The 17,856-nt window shown below is 39.3% G+C and overlaps 1 protein-coding gene and 1 non-coding gene across 7 annotated transcripts in view; both read left to right on the top strand.

Moving 5' to 3' along the window:
* SSH2 (slingshot protein phosphatase 2) overlaps positions 1-17,856 on the top strand; it is a 264,730-nt gene that overhangs the window by 186,544 nt on the left and 60,330 nt on the right. For all 6 annotated transcript variants that reach the window (XM_058704062.1, XM_058704059.1, XM_058704058.1 and 3 more), the window contains 2 exons: positions 7,354-7,457; positions 11,081-11,145. In XM_058704062.1, coding sequence (XP_058560045.1) covers positions 7,354-7,457; positions 11,081-11,145 — 169 coding nt within the window. The remainder of the gene's footprint in view (positions 1-7,353; positions 7,458-11,080; positions 11,146-17,856) is intronic.
* On the top strand, positions 15,357-15,437 carry LOC131498642 (small nucleolar RNA U2-19). The gene has a single exon (XR_009255523.1). It is a non-coding gene; the product is annotated as a small nucleolar RNA U2-19 (small nucleolar RNA).

The raw sequence follows: 17,856 nt of genomic DNA, 5'->3' as shown, positions 1-17,856 counted from the left end.
TGTTGCAAGCTCAGAAATTAATTTTAACTATCTTAACCAAAATTTTTGTTTGAAGGAGGTCAGAGCTCACCATACGGACAGGGAGGCTTAGAGAACAGGCAGGAGCCAAAGGCATTAAAGGAAGGCCAGGGAGTAGGAGTAGTCTGGTCTATACCTTGCCATTCTCCCCAGAGTGAATGTGACCATTCCCCACTATTCTTGCTCCCTTGGGTCACTTGCCTAAGGTCCAGGGAGAATTTCCAACTCGCCAAGCCTAAACCACATGCCAGGTTCCTGCAAGCCCCTTACAGTTCCAGAGCTAGAGGCCACCAAGACCATGCACATTTGGAGACTAGAGTGAGATTAGGAAGGAAGATCTATTTCCAGACAGCCAAAAATAACAGATGTCAATTTAGATGTACTCCAGTCTACAGAAGTTAGAAGGTTGAGTTGTGTGGTCAGTGGCAAAATTATTGATCCTATGTTATGTTTCTGTCTGAACATTTCTGAGATGCACATGTTTGAGGCAAAATGGAATTGTTACAAGATCTTACCAAGTAAGTGAACATTCAAAATGAACAAAATAAAAGGAATTTTCTGGGTTTGTTTCTTCTCCCGTTTATGATTTATAGGGAAAAGACCAGGAGGATAGTCCTGAAGGAATTTGTTCTCAGTCTTAAACAGACCCTTTCTTTTCTTCTTAGATTGTGGAAAAGTAGGAAAAAGGTAAAACAAATAGCTGCATCTGAGGGTAGTTGTGTTGGATATTGTGCAAGAGAGTTTAAGTGGAAGATTAGCTGGAACTAAAATGATCTGATGGTTATAGTTAATGAGTAAGAACAGGAGTCCTAAGTTCTTCTTCACCTTGCCAATAATTGGTCTACAAATGTACCCAACCTCTACTTGTCTGCTGATGAGAGAAATAATCCTGCTGCCTGCATTCATAGGCATGTGTCTGGAATTTATGCCTTGGGGGGAGAGGGTTCCAACAGATAGTGATTGCTGTCCTAATACTATCATTTGAACATATGGCCATGTATGGTGGGGGTGGGGATGGGATTGGGAAATGTTTAATTACAGAGAAGACTACATATGATATTTGGATTTAAGACTTTCTCCCATTGTAGTGTAGTCCCTAAATTCCTTGAGGATTACAGAATCAAACTTTTTCTCAACTGCCTAGAAGTATGCTTTGACTTTTTGCAGCCATGTTTCAACATGAAAGCACAATGACTTTTTCCTTCCTGTTTTTGGATTTAGCCAAACTTTTGAGGAGGCAGTGGAAGCTCTGTAGTTTTTGGTAGCTCTTTGGTTTTTGACCTCTCGTCTGATATTTGAAACTTTTTATTATGAAATTTCCTTTCTGTTTGATAATGGTCATACTAAACAGAGACATGAATTCCTTTCCACCAAAGAAACTTATAGAAGCTACCCTACTGCCCTGAATCTGAAAATTAAACAACTTTAAAATAAGCGGAGAACACTTATCAGGAAAGGCAGAATATTAGGGTAGAATATATTTGAAACTTTCCAGTAGATGAATCTTCCTCAAGACAAAAATATAACAGTTTAGATTATGTGTATTTTAATTTTATGTAAATGCTAACCATCTCACTTTGTGCAATTTATAGGTAAAATATAATTTACCTTTAAATTTTAGCGTTATACAGACATACCACACATTACAAACACTATAAACATGAAAATCTCCTTCCTTCATTTTAATGTTGAAATACAAGTATTACATCCACTTTCTGAAACCCAATTTCCCATTGTAAATAATCCAGTTCTTCGTGTGTATTGTATATAAAACAGAAGAATATGTGTCCAGCCAATATCCTGCAGTTTGGCCAGGTGTGTTGCTTTGTTTTGCTTCCTTGGCCTTTCTCCTGGTCATGGATGATCGCCCTGGCCACATTCTTCAGAAATCATTCCAACCTTAGAAGAGTTAAGTATTTTCTTCCATTAGTTGACCTTTTTCTCTATACTTTGCCTGAAAATTAACTGCCAGTTAACAAATTTCATGCTTTAAGAAGTGACTTTGATCAGGAGGTAGTGGTATGGAGTGCTTCCCAAATCTGTTTAAAGCAGAATAGTCTTTCCTACATTTTCGAGACTTTTGAAATGCTACTGCCATTCCCAACAGAAGTTAGAGTTCTCTTCTCTACTGTCCATCCCATTTGGATTCATCTCTCTCAGCCAGATGTTCTTGATTCCCCTCAGTATGGTCTTTCTGCTCCTGGCCTTGATAAGGGAAACAAAAAAGGCATGAGAAGAGTTGAGATCTGGATTTATTTCAGTCTTTTCTTTCACTCCTGTACTCTATTTTAAATTCTATTATGTTGAAAACTCTGTGGGAAAACATTATATTTCATCCTACATAATATCGTAAAACTAGAACAGCCTAGTGGAGAGAGTAGTAATTCAGAGCATGAACTTCCAAGTGAAACCTTGGTTTGAATTCTTGCTCTGAGTATTACTAGCTGTGTGATCTTGGGCAAATAACTTAGAATCTCTTGAGTCCATCAGTCTCTTACATGTAAATTAGGGGTAAAAAATAGTACCTACTTCATAGAGTTGTTATGAAGATTAAATGAAATAATGTCCCATGCTTAGCTTAGTGCCTTGCACACACACTAGGCTTCTAGTCACATTAGTTATTATTAGCTATTCGTGTCTAACTAGGAATGATCTTCTCTTTGTTGAGCAAGTGAAGAATAGATGAACTTCAACTGTGTTCTGATAGACTGGAGAACTTCATGGTCACTCTGTTAGAAACATGATACTGTGTCATTTTCTTATCAAGCACCTAATCACTTCCTAATCACAATCTGTCTTTAGATCGAGAGAGTGGTATTCTCTTTATCTTGTGTTTTCCTTAATATAGAGGTTCTGGAGTCCTTTTGGGTTTGTGTTTACCTTAGGCATCTGTAATTACCTATGGATGGCTCCGTAAGATTTATTGGAGAAGTCCTGTGTCTGGTCCAGAATTGGTCAACTCAGAAAATGTGTAAGTGGTTTCACCTGCCTGTCTAAATTTTTAAGTAGAAATGAACTCTATGTTGATTGAATCTTCAGGAAGCTTTTCAAAAAGAGCAATGAATTTCTTGCTGTTGTAGCAAAATAATACTAAGCTTTTACCTTACACTGAAGTACCTGTGATTAAATTTACATATAATTTTATTCATATGTAAATAAGGCATTTAATTTTCAAGTTGAATTTGAACCACCTAAATCCTGTTGGTTGTGAATTTTATTTTTTCACTTCTGTGCCATCATACTGCCATCCCGTCTTTGATAGCACTTACAGAGCTTTGACTTTTGTTCAGTGATGATAAAGGATTTTCGTAATCATCCACACTTTTATTCCGGATCTCCAGTGACCAACAATATATGCCACTTTTGTGTTAACTGGGGAGTCACAATCTGGGACCACAGCATAAAGAGGATTGACTGTAGCATCCAGCGCGTGTGTGTCTGCCATGACTCTCTGGGATTCTGTGCTGCACCTGGTAGGGTAGTCTCCTGGCCCAGCTGTTTCTGCTCTGCATTTTGTTCTGAAAAGTTCATTGAGATTTGTGTAAATGATTTAAATAGAAAAGCATCTTTTCTCTTATACTAGATGTAAGTTTGACTCCTGGTCTTTCTTTTATTTTATAATAAGGAATTTTCCAAGTAGCTTTGAATTAACCAAGGGCCCTTGCCCCCTACCCCAACCCTCCCCTAGTGAAAAGCACTACCTACATTTAAAAAATTTTTTTAATGTTTATTTTTGAGAGAGAAAGAGATAGAGCACGAGCAGGGGAGGGGTAGAGAGAGAGGGAGATGCAGAATCCAGAGCAGGCTCTGCACTGTCAGCACAGAGCCTGACCTGGGACTCAAACTCACAAACGGTGAGATCATGACCTGAGCCCAAGTCGGACGCTCAACCAACTGAGCCACCCAGGTGCCCATCACTACCTACATTTTAAAGAGCACACTTAGATTTGCTTTAAAGCATAAGCAGCAATAAATGTATCAAATGAGGAAGTTAGTTCTTACATTAGTGTTTGTCAAAGAGAAACTACCTCTGTCTCAAAAGGAACAACTGAAATATGCTTTGTTGTTTTAAGCTCTCTACATATACTTCTTTTGAAGATACTGAAACCACTTTGTTTACTGGAAACCAAAGTGCCCACACCTGTAACTTTGTCTGGGTTAGGTAGAATATTAGCCTGTATTTTTAAAATACTTTCATTTGATAAAGCAGACTTGCTGTGTTGGCAGAAGTGTGAATTTCATTTCCTGTCTGTGGTGTACCCCACTCATCCTGTCACTCAAGACATTTTGTTTTAGGTTGTTCCCGTAATGTGAGTGAAACAGAGTGACCCACAGCAGGGTGACATGTGCATGCCACGAATGTAACAAGAGACAAGACTTGTGCAATAGACCACAAGAGCGCAACGCTTTATTTAAAGATGGAAACAAAACAAAATAAAGGCAGTCCCTCCTAGCCAGCATGCAGATTTTTTTTAAAGTGGCATCTGTGGATTCTTCTGTTTGTTTTTAGAAGACATGTTCCAATCTATTTAGCAAGTTAGCTCAAAAGTTTATCAGTTTCATGCCACTTAATTAAAGAATAAAACTGAGGGGCGCCTGGGTGGCGCAGTCGGTTAAGCGTCCGACTTCAGCCAGGTCACGATCTCGCGGTCCGTGGGTTCGAGCCCCGCGTCGGGCTCTGGGCTGATGGCTCGGAGCCTGGAGCCTGTTTACGATTCTGTGTCTCCCTCTCTCTCTGCCCCTCCCCCGTTCATGCTCTGTCTCTCTCTGTCCCAAAAATAAACAAAAAACGTTGAAAAAAAAAAAAAAAGAATAAAACTGAGTCAACAAGTGACATTATAAAGGTGATTTAATTGTTTGCCAATTAATTTATCGTCAAACATTTGTAGTTACAATCCATTAATTTGCCAAATCTGTTGAGTTCTGTAACAATTATTTTTTGCATGTGAAATTACAGAATTTCTGTGTTCTTGTCCTAAATTATAGTTCCTGCTGCAATGACAGGACAGATAAAACAGTGTGGAAAAAACCCTGAGATGAACTCATTCATTTGTCAAATATCTGTTGAACATCTAATGTGTGCTTGACACTATTTCCAATGTTGAGGATATAGTGCTGAGCAAAATAAAATCCTTGCTCTTCATTGAGCTTATATTCTGTCATAAGGAGATAACCACATTAAGTATACAAAGTAAATGTAATTTTAGTATATGATACATAAATATCCTGAAGGAAATAAAACAACAGGACAGAGTATGATTGGGATGTGTGAGAGGTGATCTATTTGGAGCTGTGACTTAAATAGCGGCAGGGCAAGAGAAATGTGTCCCAGGTAGAAAACAAAAAGCACAAAGACCCTGAGAAGGGGCCTAAAATATAGAAGAAACAAAAGAGACCAGTGCAGCCAGACCACAGTGAACAAAAGGGGAGATAGTGCAAAATTAGAGAAGCAGTGTATTATTGGATGTTACAGGGCCTTGAAGTCTGAAGACTTCAGCTTTTATTTGTTCAGTACAAAGGGAAGCCATTGGAGAGTTTTAAGGAGGGAAGTGGCATTATGTGATATATATGTGTATTTTATATACGTAAAATCACTCTGGTTACTCTTTGGTAAGTGGATAGCAGTGGTGCAGAAGTGGTTGCAGACAGACCAGTTAAGAAATTTTTTGCTGATAGAATGTCTGGGATTTAGTTTCACTTCAGGGACCAGGTGAATAGAGTAAGGATGTTGAAGAAACATCTACATCTACATCTAAGGATGTAGAAGATTGGCCTTCAGTTAAAGCTGAAATGATGAGAACATGGGGGTTCATTATATTATGCCCTTAATTTTCCATAATAAAAAGCTAAAAAAAAAAACTTTAATAGTGGTCTAAATGAAAAATGATGGTGCTATGGACATTGTCAAAGTGGTAATGGAGATAAGTGGGCAGATTCAAGATATATTTGAAAGTAAAACCCCTAGGTCTTACTGATGGATTAGGATACATATTGTTGCAGGGAAAAAGAGAAACCAAGGATGACTGCTAAGTATTTGACCCAAACAGTTTGGGTGGATGAGAATAGGGATCAGGTTTGCAGGGACGCAAGAGCTTTGTTTTGGCAATGCAAATTTGCGATGCCAGTTGGATTTCCAAGTGGAAATGTTGAGTAGGGAGTGTAATTCACAATACATTACCTAACTCTGCATAACATGCTTATAAGCAAACTTGGAACCCTCCGTTCTGAATTTTGCCATTAGTGTTTTAAAAGTTCTATTAGACCTTTTCAGATTTGTGGGTAACGTTAAAAGTCTTAGTCTGCTGATATGAAATAGTTTGGATATATTTTGTTTTCTGTGGATATTCACTAGTAATTATATTACTGCTATCCTGAGTAGTAATTCTCCACCTCCGTTGAACTGTCATTTACATGAAGGATGGTGTTGACATGGCCAGCTCCATAGGTTAAACACATTTCCTGTGCCTTACTCCTTTCAGGCATATGGGAATACAAGTCTGTAAAAGTAAAATCTTGAGTAACACTTTAGTGTGGTGTATGTGTATCTTTTTTTAAGTTTTTTTTTTTAAGTTTTTTATTTACTTATTTTGAGAGAGAGGGAGCAGGGAGGGGCAGAGAGAGGGAGAAAAGAAGGAGAAAATCCCAAGCAGGCTCCACACTGCCAGTGTGGAGCCCAATGTGAGGCTCGAACCCGCGAACCGTGAGATCATGACCTGAGCTGAAATCAAGAGTCAGACACTTAACTAACTGAACCACCCAGGCGCCCCAGTGTAGGTGTATTTTAAACAAACAAACAAAAAATAATAATTTTTTTTGGCAAACTTTGAGCCTGTTAAAGTATTATACTTTACATCTGATTAGGACACTAATCAAACACTTATTGGTAATCATAGATCTAATAATAATACCTAATATTTGTTAAGGGTACCACTGTAAGAAACTGTATTTATATTGGCTCCTCATGACAGCTTTGTTTTTACAGATATGGAAATTTAGGGCCCCCAAAATTCACTCAGGTAAGAAGTAGCAGAGCCAGGATTTAAACCCAGGCAATCTGGCACCAGAGCCTTCACCCTCTTTTTTGTTTCCAGAGCCTTCACTCTTAACTACTACCATGTAATATGTAGAGAATATTGTAAGTTATGTTTCAGAAAAATTGTCTAGAGTAGAAATGACTTTGCAAATAATCAAGGTCTCTTTTGATTTTATTTTTACTTCATCCCTTGAAATTGGGACTTTGGAAGATGGGAGAGAGAATAATCCCAAAATGGATCTCCATCATACTCTGATTTCCTTCCTTAAATAATTCGTTTTGTTTTGACTTTTTCCTGACAGCATCAGCGAGAGCTTTCTAACTGTCAAAGGTGCTGCCCTTTTTCTACCACGGGGAAATGGCTCATCCACACCAAGAATCAGCCACAGACGCAACAAGCATGCAGGTAAAGTTCCATGTATACCATTCCTTTCTTGGTTTCTTAGCCTTTTGTTTTGTTCTACAAGGCTGACTACCCCATTCCCATTTCTCCAACAGTTTTGTAATAGTGAAAGAAAGAATTGTACTGTGCTATAATCACTTTTCCTTCATTCTCACTATTTTTCTGGCACTTAGCAGAATGCCTTATATATGTAGTAGGTATTCAGTAAATTTTTGTTGGACAAATACTAAGGTACAAAAATACTCTAATGAATTTTTCTATGATTTAGCAATGAAGGTTCCCAGTAGAATATACCCAGTTTGCTTACTGGCAGTACTTTTCACTGCTAACAAACCTGAACTTCCACATACCCAGCTCACATAAGAAGCCTTACAGTGGGGATAGGGCTCCCTGACTTTTGCCTGACCTTCAAAGAAGCCATCTGGATCTTGGGGCCAGTGGCACTTAGAGTAGGGACTTAGACCCACTATTGCCCAGAAATGGTTCTCTTCTACAAGTTCTCCATCCTAAAAATCCTTTCCTCAGGCTATTTGTCCTGATAGAACAGAAGAAATGTTAATTTTTAAAAAGCCTCAGCTGCTTAACTCAGTTGTAACATGAAACTTAAGTCACTCTTCATTGTTTATTCCTAACACTTTGTCTTCTCCCCACACTGGTTCTTTTTTTTTTTAAAACACTTTTAGTGAGATATAATTCACATACCATATAATTCACTCTATTTACTCATTTAAAGTATACATTCAGGGGCGCCTGGGTGGCGCCGTCGGTTAAGCGTCCGACTTCAGCCAGGTCACGATCTCGCGGTCCGTGAGTTCGAGCCCCGCGTCGGGCTCTGGGCTGGCGGCTCGGAGCCCGGAGCCCGTTTCCGCTTCTGTGTCTCCCTCTCTCTCTGCCCCTCCCCCGTTCATGCTCTGTCTCTCTCTGTCCCCAAAATAAATAAACATTAAAAAAAAAAAAAATTTTAAAAAAATAAAAATAATAAAGTATACATTCAGTGATTTTTTTTCATATATACAGAGTTGTGCAACCATTGCTCTAATTTTAGAATGTTTTCATCACCTCCAAAAGAAACCCAGTTATCCATTAGCAGTCATTCCCTATATTCCCCACCTTCCCTGCCAATCCTAAACAACCACTGATCTACTTTCTCTATATATAGATCTGCCTGTTCTGGGTGTTCCATATAAGTGTAATTATATAAACGCTCTTTGGAGACAGGCTCCTTTCACTTAGCATAATGTTTTCAAGGGTCATTTATATTAATTTTTTTTAGTGCTTATTTATTTTTGAGAGGGAGAGACAGAGTGTGAGCAGGGGAGGGGCAGAGAGAGAGAGAGGGAGACACAGAATCCAAAGCAGACTGAGCTGTCAGCACAGAGCCCAAAATGGGGCTCAAACTCACAAACCGTGAGATCATGACCTGAGCCAGAGTTGGATGCTTAACCGGACTGAGCCACCCAGGTGCCCAGGGGTCATTTACATTATACTGTGTATCACTACTTTATTCCTTTTTATGACCAAATAATATTCTAGTGTATGGATATACTATATTTTATTTTTCCATTCACCAGTTGATAGACAGTTGAGTTGTTTCCATTTTTGGCTGTGATGAGTAATGCCACTATGAATATATATGTATAAGCTCTTGTGTGGACATGTTTTAATTTCTCTTGGTTTTATACCTATGAGCCCATATTGGTTCTTACACATGAGACTTAGATTGTGTCTCTGGGTTTGAAATGTAGCAGAACAGACCTGGCCAAACATAATGACTCTGTTTTTTAATTTTGAAAGTTAAAAGATTCTGCCATAATGGAATTGGTCAGAAGCCAGCACTGAAATAGGGGTGGGGTGGGAGTGAGGCAAGAAAACTATTCTTTAAGAAAAGGAAAGAAAAAGGAAAGTCTTTGAGACTTGCCGACCTTTATTTATTTATTTATTTATTTATTTATTTATTTATTTATTTATTTATTTAGAGAGAGAGAGCATGAGAGGGACAGAGGGAGAGAAAGAGAGAATCTTAAGCAGGCTTCATGCCTGGTGCAGAACCTGACACAGGGCTCGATCCCATGACTGTGAGACCATGACCTAAGCCAAAGTCACGAGTCAGACACTTAACCAACCGAGCCACCTAGTTGCCCCAGACTTGCTGACCTTTTAGACAGATACCTGTTTGCTAACCTACTTTTTCCTTCTTCCCCCTCACCACTTCTTGCATATATCAGTATTTCATCTCATAGTTAAGAGTTGAAGTTAACCTGGAAGAAAATTTTGTATGCAGATTTCAAGATGAATGTGAGAACATCAGAATCTTTAGACTCTTAAAAAAGAGACAGATCTGGATGGGCACAAATGAAGTTTTTTGTTCTCTGATTGTCATTATTTATAACAGTACATTATCGGAGCGCCTGGGTAGCTCAGTCGGTTAAGCGTCCGACTTCGGCTCAGGTCATGATCTCACGGTTCGTGAGTTCGAGCCCCGCGTCAGGCTCTGTGCTGACAGCTCAGAGCCTGGAGCCTGTTTCAGATTCTGTGCCTCCCTCTCTCTCTCTGACCCTCCCCTGTTCATGCTCTGTCTCTGTCTCAAAAATAAATAAACGTTAAAAAAAACAAATTAAAAAAAAAAACCAGTATGTTATCTAATTATCTTCTACTAGCGAAAGCCTCAGGTTTTCTAATACTTTAATACAAAAAAAATTCAACTTAGTTTTATAGAATGTATAGGAACAAGTATGTTTTCAAATACTGATTGGCCGTGTTAAAGTACCTAATAATAGGTTCAGTGGAATATATATTTCTTGGGATCTGCTATATTTAATGAGAACTCTTATTTTAATATCAGCCACTAATATGGAAATCATTAACTATTGATATTATTTTATGGGAAATCTAAAAATCTTCTTAGGTTAAATGCAACAGAAGATTTACAGGAATAAGAATGGCAAAATGGCTAGCTTTTTTTAAAGTTAGGGATAATTCTAACCTCAGTCACACACCTCATTTTCAGGATTCCTTCCTTGCTACCTTCAGTGTGCCTGAGAGCACAGCCAGTGGTGTCTGTGCCCGGACATATATCACTGTTGCTCTTTTCAGCACCCACTGCAGTACAGAACAGAGGTTGCTCTCAAGTGCACTTTCCGTTGGACAGACACAAAGCAAATTTTAATGTAGTACAGGCTAAAAGTAAATGTATAGAGATGCAGTCTGCCATTCTGTCTTTTCACTTAAAAAGAAGTTAATCATATTAAGACATTCACTTAATTTCTTAAAAATTTTTTTTTTTCAACGTTTTTTATTTATTTTTGGGACAGAGAGAGACAGAGCATGAACGGGGGAGGGGCAGAGAGAGAGGGAGACACAGAATCGGAAACAGGCTCCAGGCTCCGAGCTATAGCCCAGAGCCTGACGCGGGGCTCGAACTCACGGACCGCGAGATCGTGACCTGGCTGAAGTCGGACGCCTAACCGACTGCGCCACCCAGGCGCCCCAACATTCACTTAATTTCTAATTACAGTCCTTGAGTGACCCAGAACTTTCTTTTACGCAGGTTATTAAGGTAGAAGGAATCCTCTCTGTTGACATTACAATGAGGAATAATTATTGTTTTGTTTTACCAATTTAACCAGGTGATCTCCAACAGCATCTCCAAGCAATGTTCATATTACTGCGCCCAGAAGACAACATCAGGCTGGTAAGTTAGTGTTATCATTACAACTCTTCCTCAAAAGACTTTCTAAGATAGCAAACATTAAACAGTCATTTTTGTGTACCAGCAGAGTGCTGGGAACTATGTGGAACAAAAAAAAAGAATAACATGTCTGCACTACCAGCAAGCTTAGAATATAATTGGGGATAGGAGTTAAGGTGAAATGATGCAAAATAATTTGATGAGTCAGAGCTGTTGATAAGCACCAGTTTGTGAGTTATTGACCATAACAACTGAATTTCAGAAGAAAGAATACTTGGAGACTTGGCTTAGTTAGAAAGGTTTTTATGTAGGGGTGCCCAGGTGGTTCAGTTGGTTAAGTGTCTAACTCTTGATTTCGGCTCAGGCCATGATCTCATGGTTGTAAGATCAAGCCCCACGTCAGGCTCTGTGCTGGGCGTGGAGCCTGCTTGGGATTCTCTCTCTCTCCTCTCTCTGCCCCTTCCCTGGCTGTGCTTGCTCTCACTCACTCTCTCGCTCACTCTCTCTCTCGCTCACTCTCAAATAATTAAACATTTTTTAAAAAGGGGGGGGTTACATATACAGTAAAGCTTGAGCTGGGTCTTGAATGATGATGGATTTACATTAGCAGAAAAGAAGACAGTCCTTCTAGATGAGGACATGACAAAGCAAAAGCACACGTGTTAAGAAGGGACAAGGAGAGAGTAAAAGGACCAGGGATTTGTGCTGGTCTCTGAGTCAGGAGACCTGGGCTTCGGCTGTTACTAATCATGTGATGTTGGACAAGTTACTTAGTTTGTTTGAGTCCATCTCCTTTCTGCCTCTCACAGTTAAGAGGACCAAGTAGACATGAAAGCGTATTGCTGCCTAAATCTGGGGATTATTGTTACTATAAGGAAGATAAAATACCAGAAAAAAGGCAGGCAAATAGGACCTTAATGCTCTATACTAGAGGTCTCAAATTGGCAGATATGTTTTGTTTGGACCACAGGGGTAGTGTTTTTGACTCCAAGCCAGAATTTTAAAGTTGAATGATTTCACATAAAAATCAATACTTGAAGCTTGTCCTCAAAAATCTAAAAATCTGGCAACACTGGAACCTTATTCTCACATGACAAAACTTGCTAGACCTGGAGGAGCAGGCATTGGTATGGCCCAGGCTCTTAATTTACCACAATCCCCACATATCCTCTGGTCTTCTAGGCACTGAAGCCAGGTATCTCCATTTGTCATCATATCTTCACCGTTTTCTTGTAGTGTAGAACTTTAATTCAAGTAGGAAAACAAAAATGGGATGAGTATGTTTCTTTAAGAAAAGTGAAGAGCATTTTTACCCATTTAGTTTTATGTGGCCTCCTCCTCTCATTTACATTCCCTATCTGACTGTCTAGATTAATACTTGGAGGTAGTACCTCAGTAAGCAGTAATGAAACATTACAGGATTCTGAGCAAGGAATTCGATGGAACAGCTATAGTATTTGAGAGGGGTGCCTGGCTGGCTCAGTCAGTAAAGCATCTGACTCTTGATCTCTGGGTTTTGAGTTTGAGCCCTACATTGGGTGTAGAGATTACATCTAAAAGAGAGAGAAAGGGGCGCCTGGGTGGCGCAGTCGGTTAAGCGTCCGACTTCAGCCAGGTCACGATCTCGCGGTCTGTGAGTTCGAGCCCCGCGTCAGGCTCTGGGCTGATGGCTCAGAGCCTGGAGCCTGTTTCCGATTCTGTGTCTCCCTCTCTCTCTGTCCCTCCCCCGTTCATGCTCTGTCTCTCTCTGTCCCAAAAAATAAAATAAACGTTGAAAAAGAAAAAAAAAAAAAAAAATTAAAAGAGAGAGAAAGAGAGAGAGAAATATTCCTCAGAATCTAATACAGAATAGTGGGGTGGAGGAAGCCATTTAAGTCATGGGGGACCACTAAGCAGTTATTGCAGTAATCCAAGCATGTGATGATGGGCCTTTCTAGGTTGGGTGGTAACTTGGAAAGTGGGTTTCTACTGGCACGTTCAGTTCAAATAGTTGATCTCTGCTGTCTGAACGGGGAGAGAGATAATAAGTAGAATACAAGAGTAAATGGAAAATTGATGATCAGGTCTCTGAACTCTCTAGTGATTAACTGATTTTTCATTCACTTATTTGTTCTGTGTTTAAATTAGGTCATTTTGTCCTCTCAGATGCTACCTTTGTCACCTTAAAATGACCACCAATTTTTTTGAGAAACTTCCTTTGAAATTTAAAGAATATGAAATAAATCCTTACATCATTATTTTATGTCCTAATCTGAAAATCACATCATACATTTATGTAAATCCTGTCTATATTTTTATATACTTCTATCTTAACACTTATTTATAATTGAACAAAGTGGGGTACAGCTCTTATAGCAAAAATGCTCTAAAGCGGGGGCACCTGGGTGGCTTAGTCAGTTAAGCGTCCAACCTCGGCTCAGGTCATGGTCTCGTGGTTTGTGAGTTCAAGTCCTACGTCAGGCTTGTGCTGACGGCTCGGAGCCTGGAGCCTGCTTCGGATTCTGTGTTTCCTTCTGTCTCTGCCCCTCCCCGACTTGTGCTCTGTCTCTCTCTATCAAAAATAAATAAATGTAAAAACAAATTTTTTTTAGATGCTTGAAAGCAGATACTCAAACCTTGGAGCCCATCAGAATCACCTGCAAAGCTTTGTTGAACTGCCATTTGCTGGACTCCACCCACAGTGTTTGATTTGGGAAGGGGTAGGCAGTGATAATTTGCATTTTTAACAAGTTTTCGAGTGATGTTGATGCTGCTGATCCAGGAGTCACACTTTGAGAACACCTCCTCTAGAACCCATAATAATGGTCACTTGCGCGTACTAGATGTCCATTAGATATATTTGTTTATAGTTTCCAAAACTTGTGTGGTTTGGTAGAGCTAAAGTTGAGGTCTGTCATCACTTACTTTATCTTTTTCTCTTTGATAACCTTCTGGAGTTTAGAATGTACCTCTAAATGTTAAAATAATTTTAACCACAGGAGAGCATTAAGGAAGCAGTTAGGAAGGCAGAGTTGGCAATTAACTGTTTTTCTTCCCCTGCTAAAATGTGCAACTTCAGCTGCTTTACATTTATAAAATACAAATTCAGAAAATGTAACTGATGCCTCTGAATTAATTCAGCTTAAATGACCAGCCATTTTACAGTTGTTTTGAATTGTTACAAACACATAGTCATTATGTTTCAGATTATTGAGTGAGTCATCTTCAAGAAAATGAGTGAATACATTGTGTGACTTTGGACAAATTAGCACTTTTCTAACTGAAAGGAGCATTTGTAGACTCAAAGCAAGGCCTTTTGTTTTGAGTTAAATTTGGAATGCTAAAATTCTCATCCTGGGACTTGTACATAAGGTTAAAAGTTTGATAGTCAACTGAAAGCCCTGCCTTTATTTTTTCAGTAACCAAACAACAAATAGAGGCACCAAATCCCACATTTTGCTTTAGCATTGAAAGTAAGACTGAACCAGTTTTTCCTTCAGGGAAGCTCTGCATTCCAAATACAGTCTCAAGCATTAAATTCAGTACTTAGGAAAACTGTAGGTGATAAAATAAAGACAGTGGGTTTTTTGGTATTCTTGCACATTATCAAAGACCCATTTAACATAAAATGGACTGGAACGGGGGGTACCTGGGGGGCTCAGTTAAGTGTCTGCCTTGGGCTTAAGTTGTGATCTCACGTTTGTGGGTTCAAGCCCCACATCAGGCTCTGTGCCGACAGCTCAGAGCCTGGAGCCTGCTTCGGATTCCGTGTCTCCTCCTCTCGCTACCCCTCTCCTGCTCACACTCTGTGTGTCTCTCTGTCTCTCAATAATAAATAAACGTTAAAAAAAAAAAAAAACAGACTGGGAAATAAAAAACTTTCTTAACATTTGAAGTTCAATGTTCTTTACTAGAGGTAAGGTGCTCATAAGATACAGGGAGATGTTTTTTAGTACTTTCACTTTGTAGAAGAGTTTGAGAAAATAAGGAGTTTTTTGGTTTTGTTTTTTATAGTTCATTGATAGTTGCTCAGAATGAAAATGGGTTTATTTTTTCTAAATACAAAAGTTTTAAAAATCATACAAACAGAAAGGTATAAGGAAGAAAGTAAAAATCACTTTGTATCTTACACTCTGAAAAAACAATTCTTAGTAATTTGGATAAGCATCCTTCCAGTCTTATGTGTATATATAAAAGTATGTGTCAGAGTCTCTGACTCTGCTCTTGCTGAAGTGGATCGATGATAAAAATAGCCAAATCTGAGTATCAGAAAACCTACTAGTCTCCCTGATGTGTGATCTTGGTTTCAGCTTAGGTCATGATCTCACAGTTTGTGAGTTTGAGCCCCGAGTCAGGCTCTGCACTGGCAGCACGGAGCCTGCTTGGGATTCATTCGTTCTCATTCTCTCTCTCTCTCTCTCGCTCTCGCTCTCGCTCTCTCTGCCCCTCCCCTGCTCATGCTGTCTCTCTCTCTCTTTCTCAAAACAAATACATTTGAAAAAAAAGTGACAGTGAATAACTGACAACTTGCTCATGGATGAATGAAATTAGGGGAAATGTGTGTATATGAAAGGCTAATCAGTTTTGAGTAACGAAAAGGTTTTACTACTGACCTTTATAACTATGAAGGTTTCGGGGGGGCCTAGGTGGCTCAGTCAGCTAAGCATCTGACTCATGATCTCACGATTCATGAGTTCGAGCCCTGCATCAGGCTCCATGCTGACAGTATGAAGCCTGCTTGGGATTCTCTCTCTCCCCACCTCTCTCTGCCCCTCCCTTGGGCATGTGCTCTCTCTCTCTCTCTCTCTCTCAAAATAAATAAAAGAAAGAAAACTATTAAAAAACCAAACAAACAGGGGCGCCTGGGTGGCGCAGTCGGTTAAGCGTCCGACTTCAGCCAGGTCACGATCTCGCGGTCCGTGAGTTCGAGCCCCGCGTCAGGCTCTGGGCTGATGGCTCGGAGCCTGGAGCCTGTTTCCGATTCTGTGTCTCCCTCTCTCTCTGCCCCTCCCCCGTTCATGCTCTGTCTCTCTCTGTCCCAAAAATAAATTAAAAAAAAAAAATTTAATAAACAAACAAACAAACAAACAAACAATGAAGGCTTCTTACACTTGATCTGAGCTTAGAATTAAAAGGAAAAGAGAGGGGTGCCTGGGTGGCTCAGTTGGCTAAGCATCTCACTTCAGCTCAGGTCATGATCTCATGGTTTGTGAGTTGGAGCCTTGCAGCAGGCTCTGTGCTAACATCTTGGAGCCTGGAGCCTGCTTCAGAGTCTGTGTCTCCCTCTCTCTCTGCCCCTCCCCCTCTTGCACTCTGTCTCCCTCTCTCTCAAAAATAAATAACTATTAAAAAATAATAATAATCGGGGCGCCTGGGTGGCGCAGTCGGTTAAGCGTCCGACTTCAGCCAGGTCACGATCTCGCGGTCCGTGAGTTTGAGCCCCGCGTCAGGCTCTGGGCTGATGGCTCGGAGCCTGGAGCCTGTTTCCGATTCTGTGTCTCCCTCTCTCTGCACCTCCCCTGTTCATGCTCTGTCTCTCTCTGTCCCAAAAATAAATAAAAAACGTTGAAAAAAAAAAATTTAAAAAAAAAAAATAATAATAATAATAATAATAAAAGGGGAAAAGAGTATATGTCAAAGCACCTTTTTTTTTTTTTTTTTTTTTTTTTTTTTTTTTTTTTTTTTACAAAAATGAGATAAGGGGCTCCTTGGGTGGCTCACTCCGTCAAGCATCCAACTCTTGATTTCAACTCAGGTCGTGATCTCAGTTTGTGAGATTGAGCCCTGCATTGGGCTCTGTGTTGTCAGTGCCAAGCCTGCTTGGGATTCTCTCTCTGCCCCTTCTCTGCTTGCATTCTTTCTCTCTCAAAATCAATAAATAAACATTTTTAAAGATGAAATAGAAAAAATATAAATGCTGTCTTATAACCTGCTTTCTTCACACTTTATTATAGATATCTTTCTGTGTCAGCAAATAAATCTGTTTTTAATGGCTACAAAGAATATAATACATAGATTTTTTTAATTGAAGAATTTCATAGAGATAGACTGAAGGAATAAAATCCTGAGACTCCCTCAAGCTCTGTTTCTTTTGAAAACAATGTTCTTTAGTTTATTAGTATCACATCTGAAGTCTATTTTAATTTTATATATTGACTTTGCTTTGTTCTTTTGGCTAGAATTTAATATTTACATACTTTTGAAACCTTTCTCTCTGATGGATTGGGTGAGCTGCCTGTCTAGACATTGGGACTTTATAATGTGGCTTCCTTGAGGATAAACATTGCATGCAGTGGCATGATGTAAGACTCTTAGTAAAAAGAAATTAAAGGCAAAGGTGCAGTATAAGCTTACGGAATAGTATTTCTTGATGTTGGATGATACTGAAGACAGAAGTTATTTTACCAGGTGGTGTTTGTGAACTGCTTATAATAAGATTAAAAATTTAAATTAGTTACTGAGAGAAATTTTAACATCATTCTTTGATAGATGAGCTTTGCAAACAGGTTGAGTTCTTATCTCTCAGAAATAAAGCAGAGGCAGGTGACTTCTCAGACCTACCCCAGTCCTCAGATTGCTGAATCCAGTTCACCTGAAACTTGTAACAAGATTTCAACTTTAGGCAATAAATGGACTTTCTTGGAATAATTTTCTCAGTTGCTATTATTGCCAAGTTTTGAAATTTAAAATATTGTTTTGGCTGGACAATAAGAATAAATTTCAGTGGTATTCTTT

This window comes from Neofelis nebulosa, chromosome 16 (assembly GCF_028018385.1).
Source record: "Neofelis nebulosa isolate mNeoNeb1 chromosome 16, mNeoNeb1.pri, whole genome shotgun sequence".
NCBI lineage: Eukaryota > Metazoa > Chordata > Mammalia > Carnivora > Felidae > Neofelis > Neofelis nebulosa.
The sequence above is the reverse complement of the archived record's forward strand: the minus strand, read 5'-3'. Positions and strand labels throughout refer to the sequence as shown.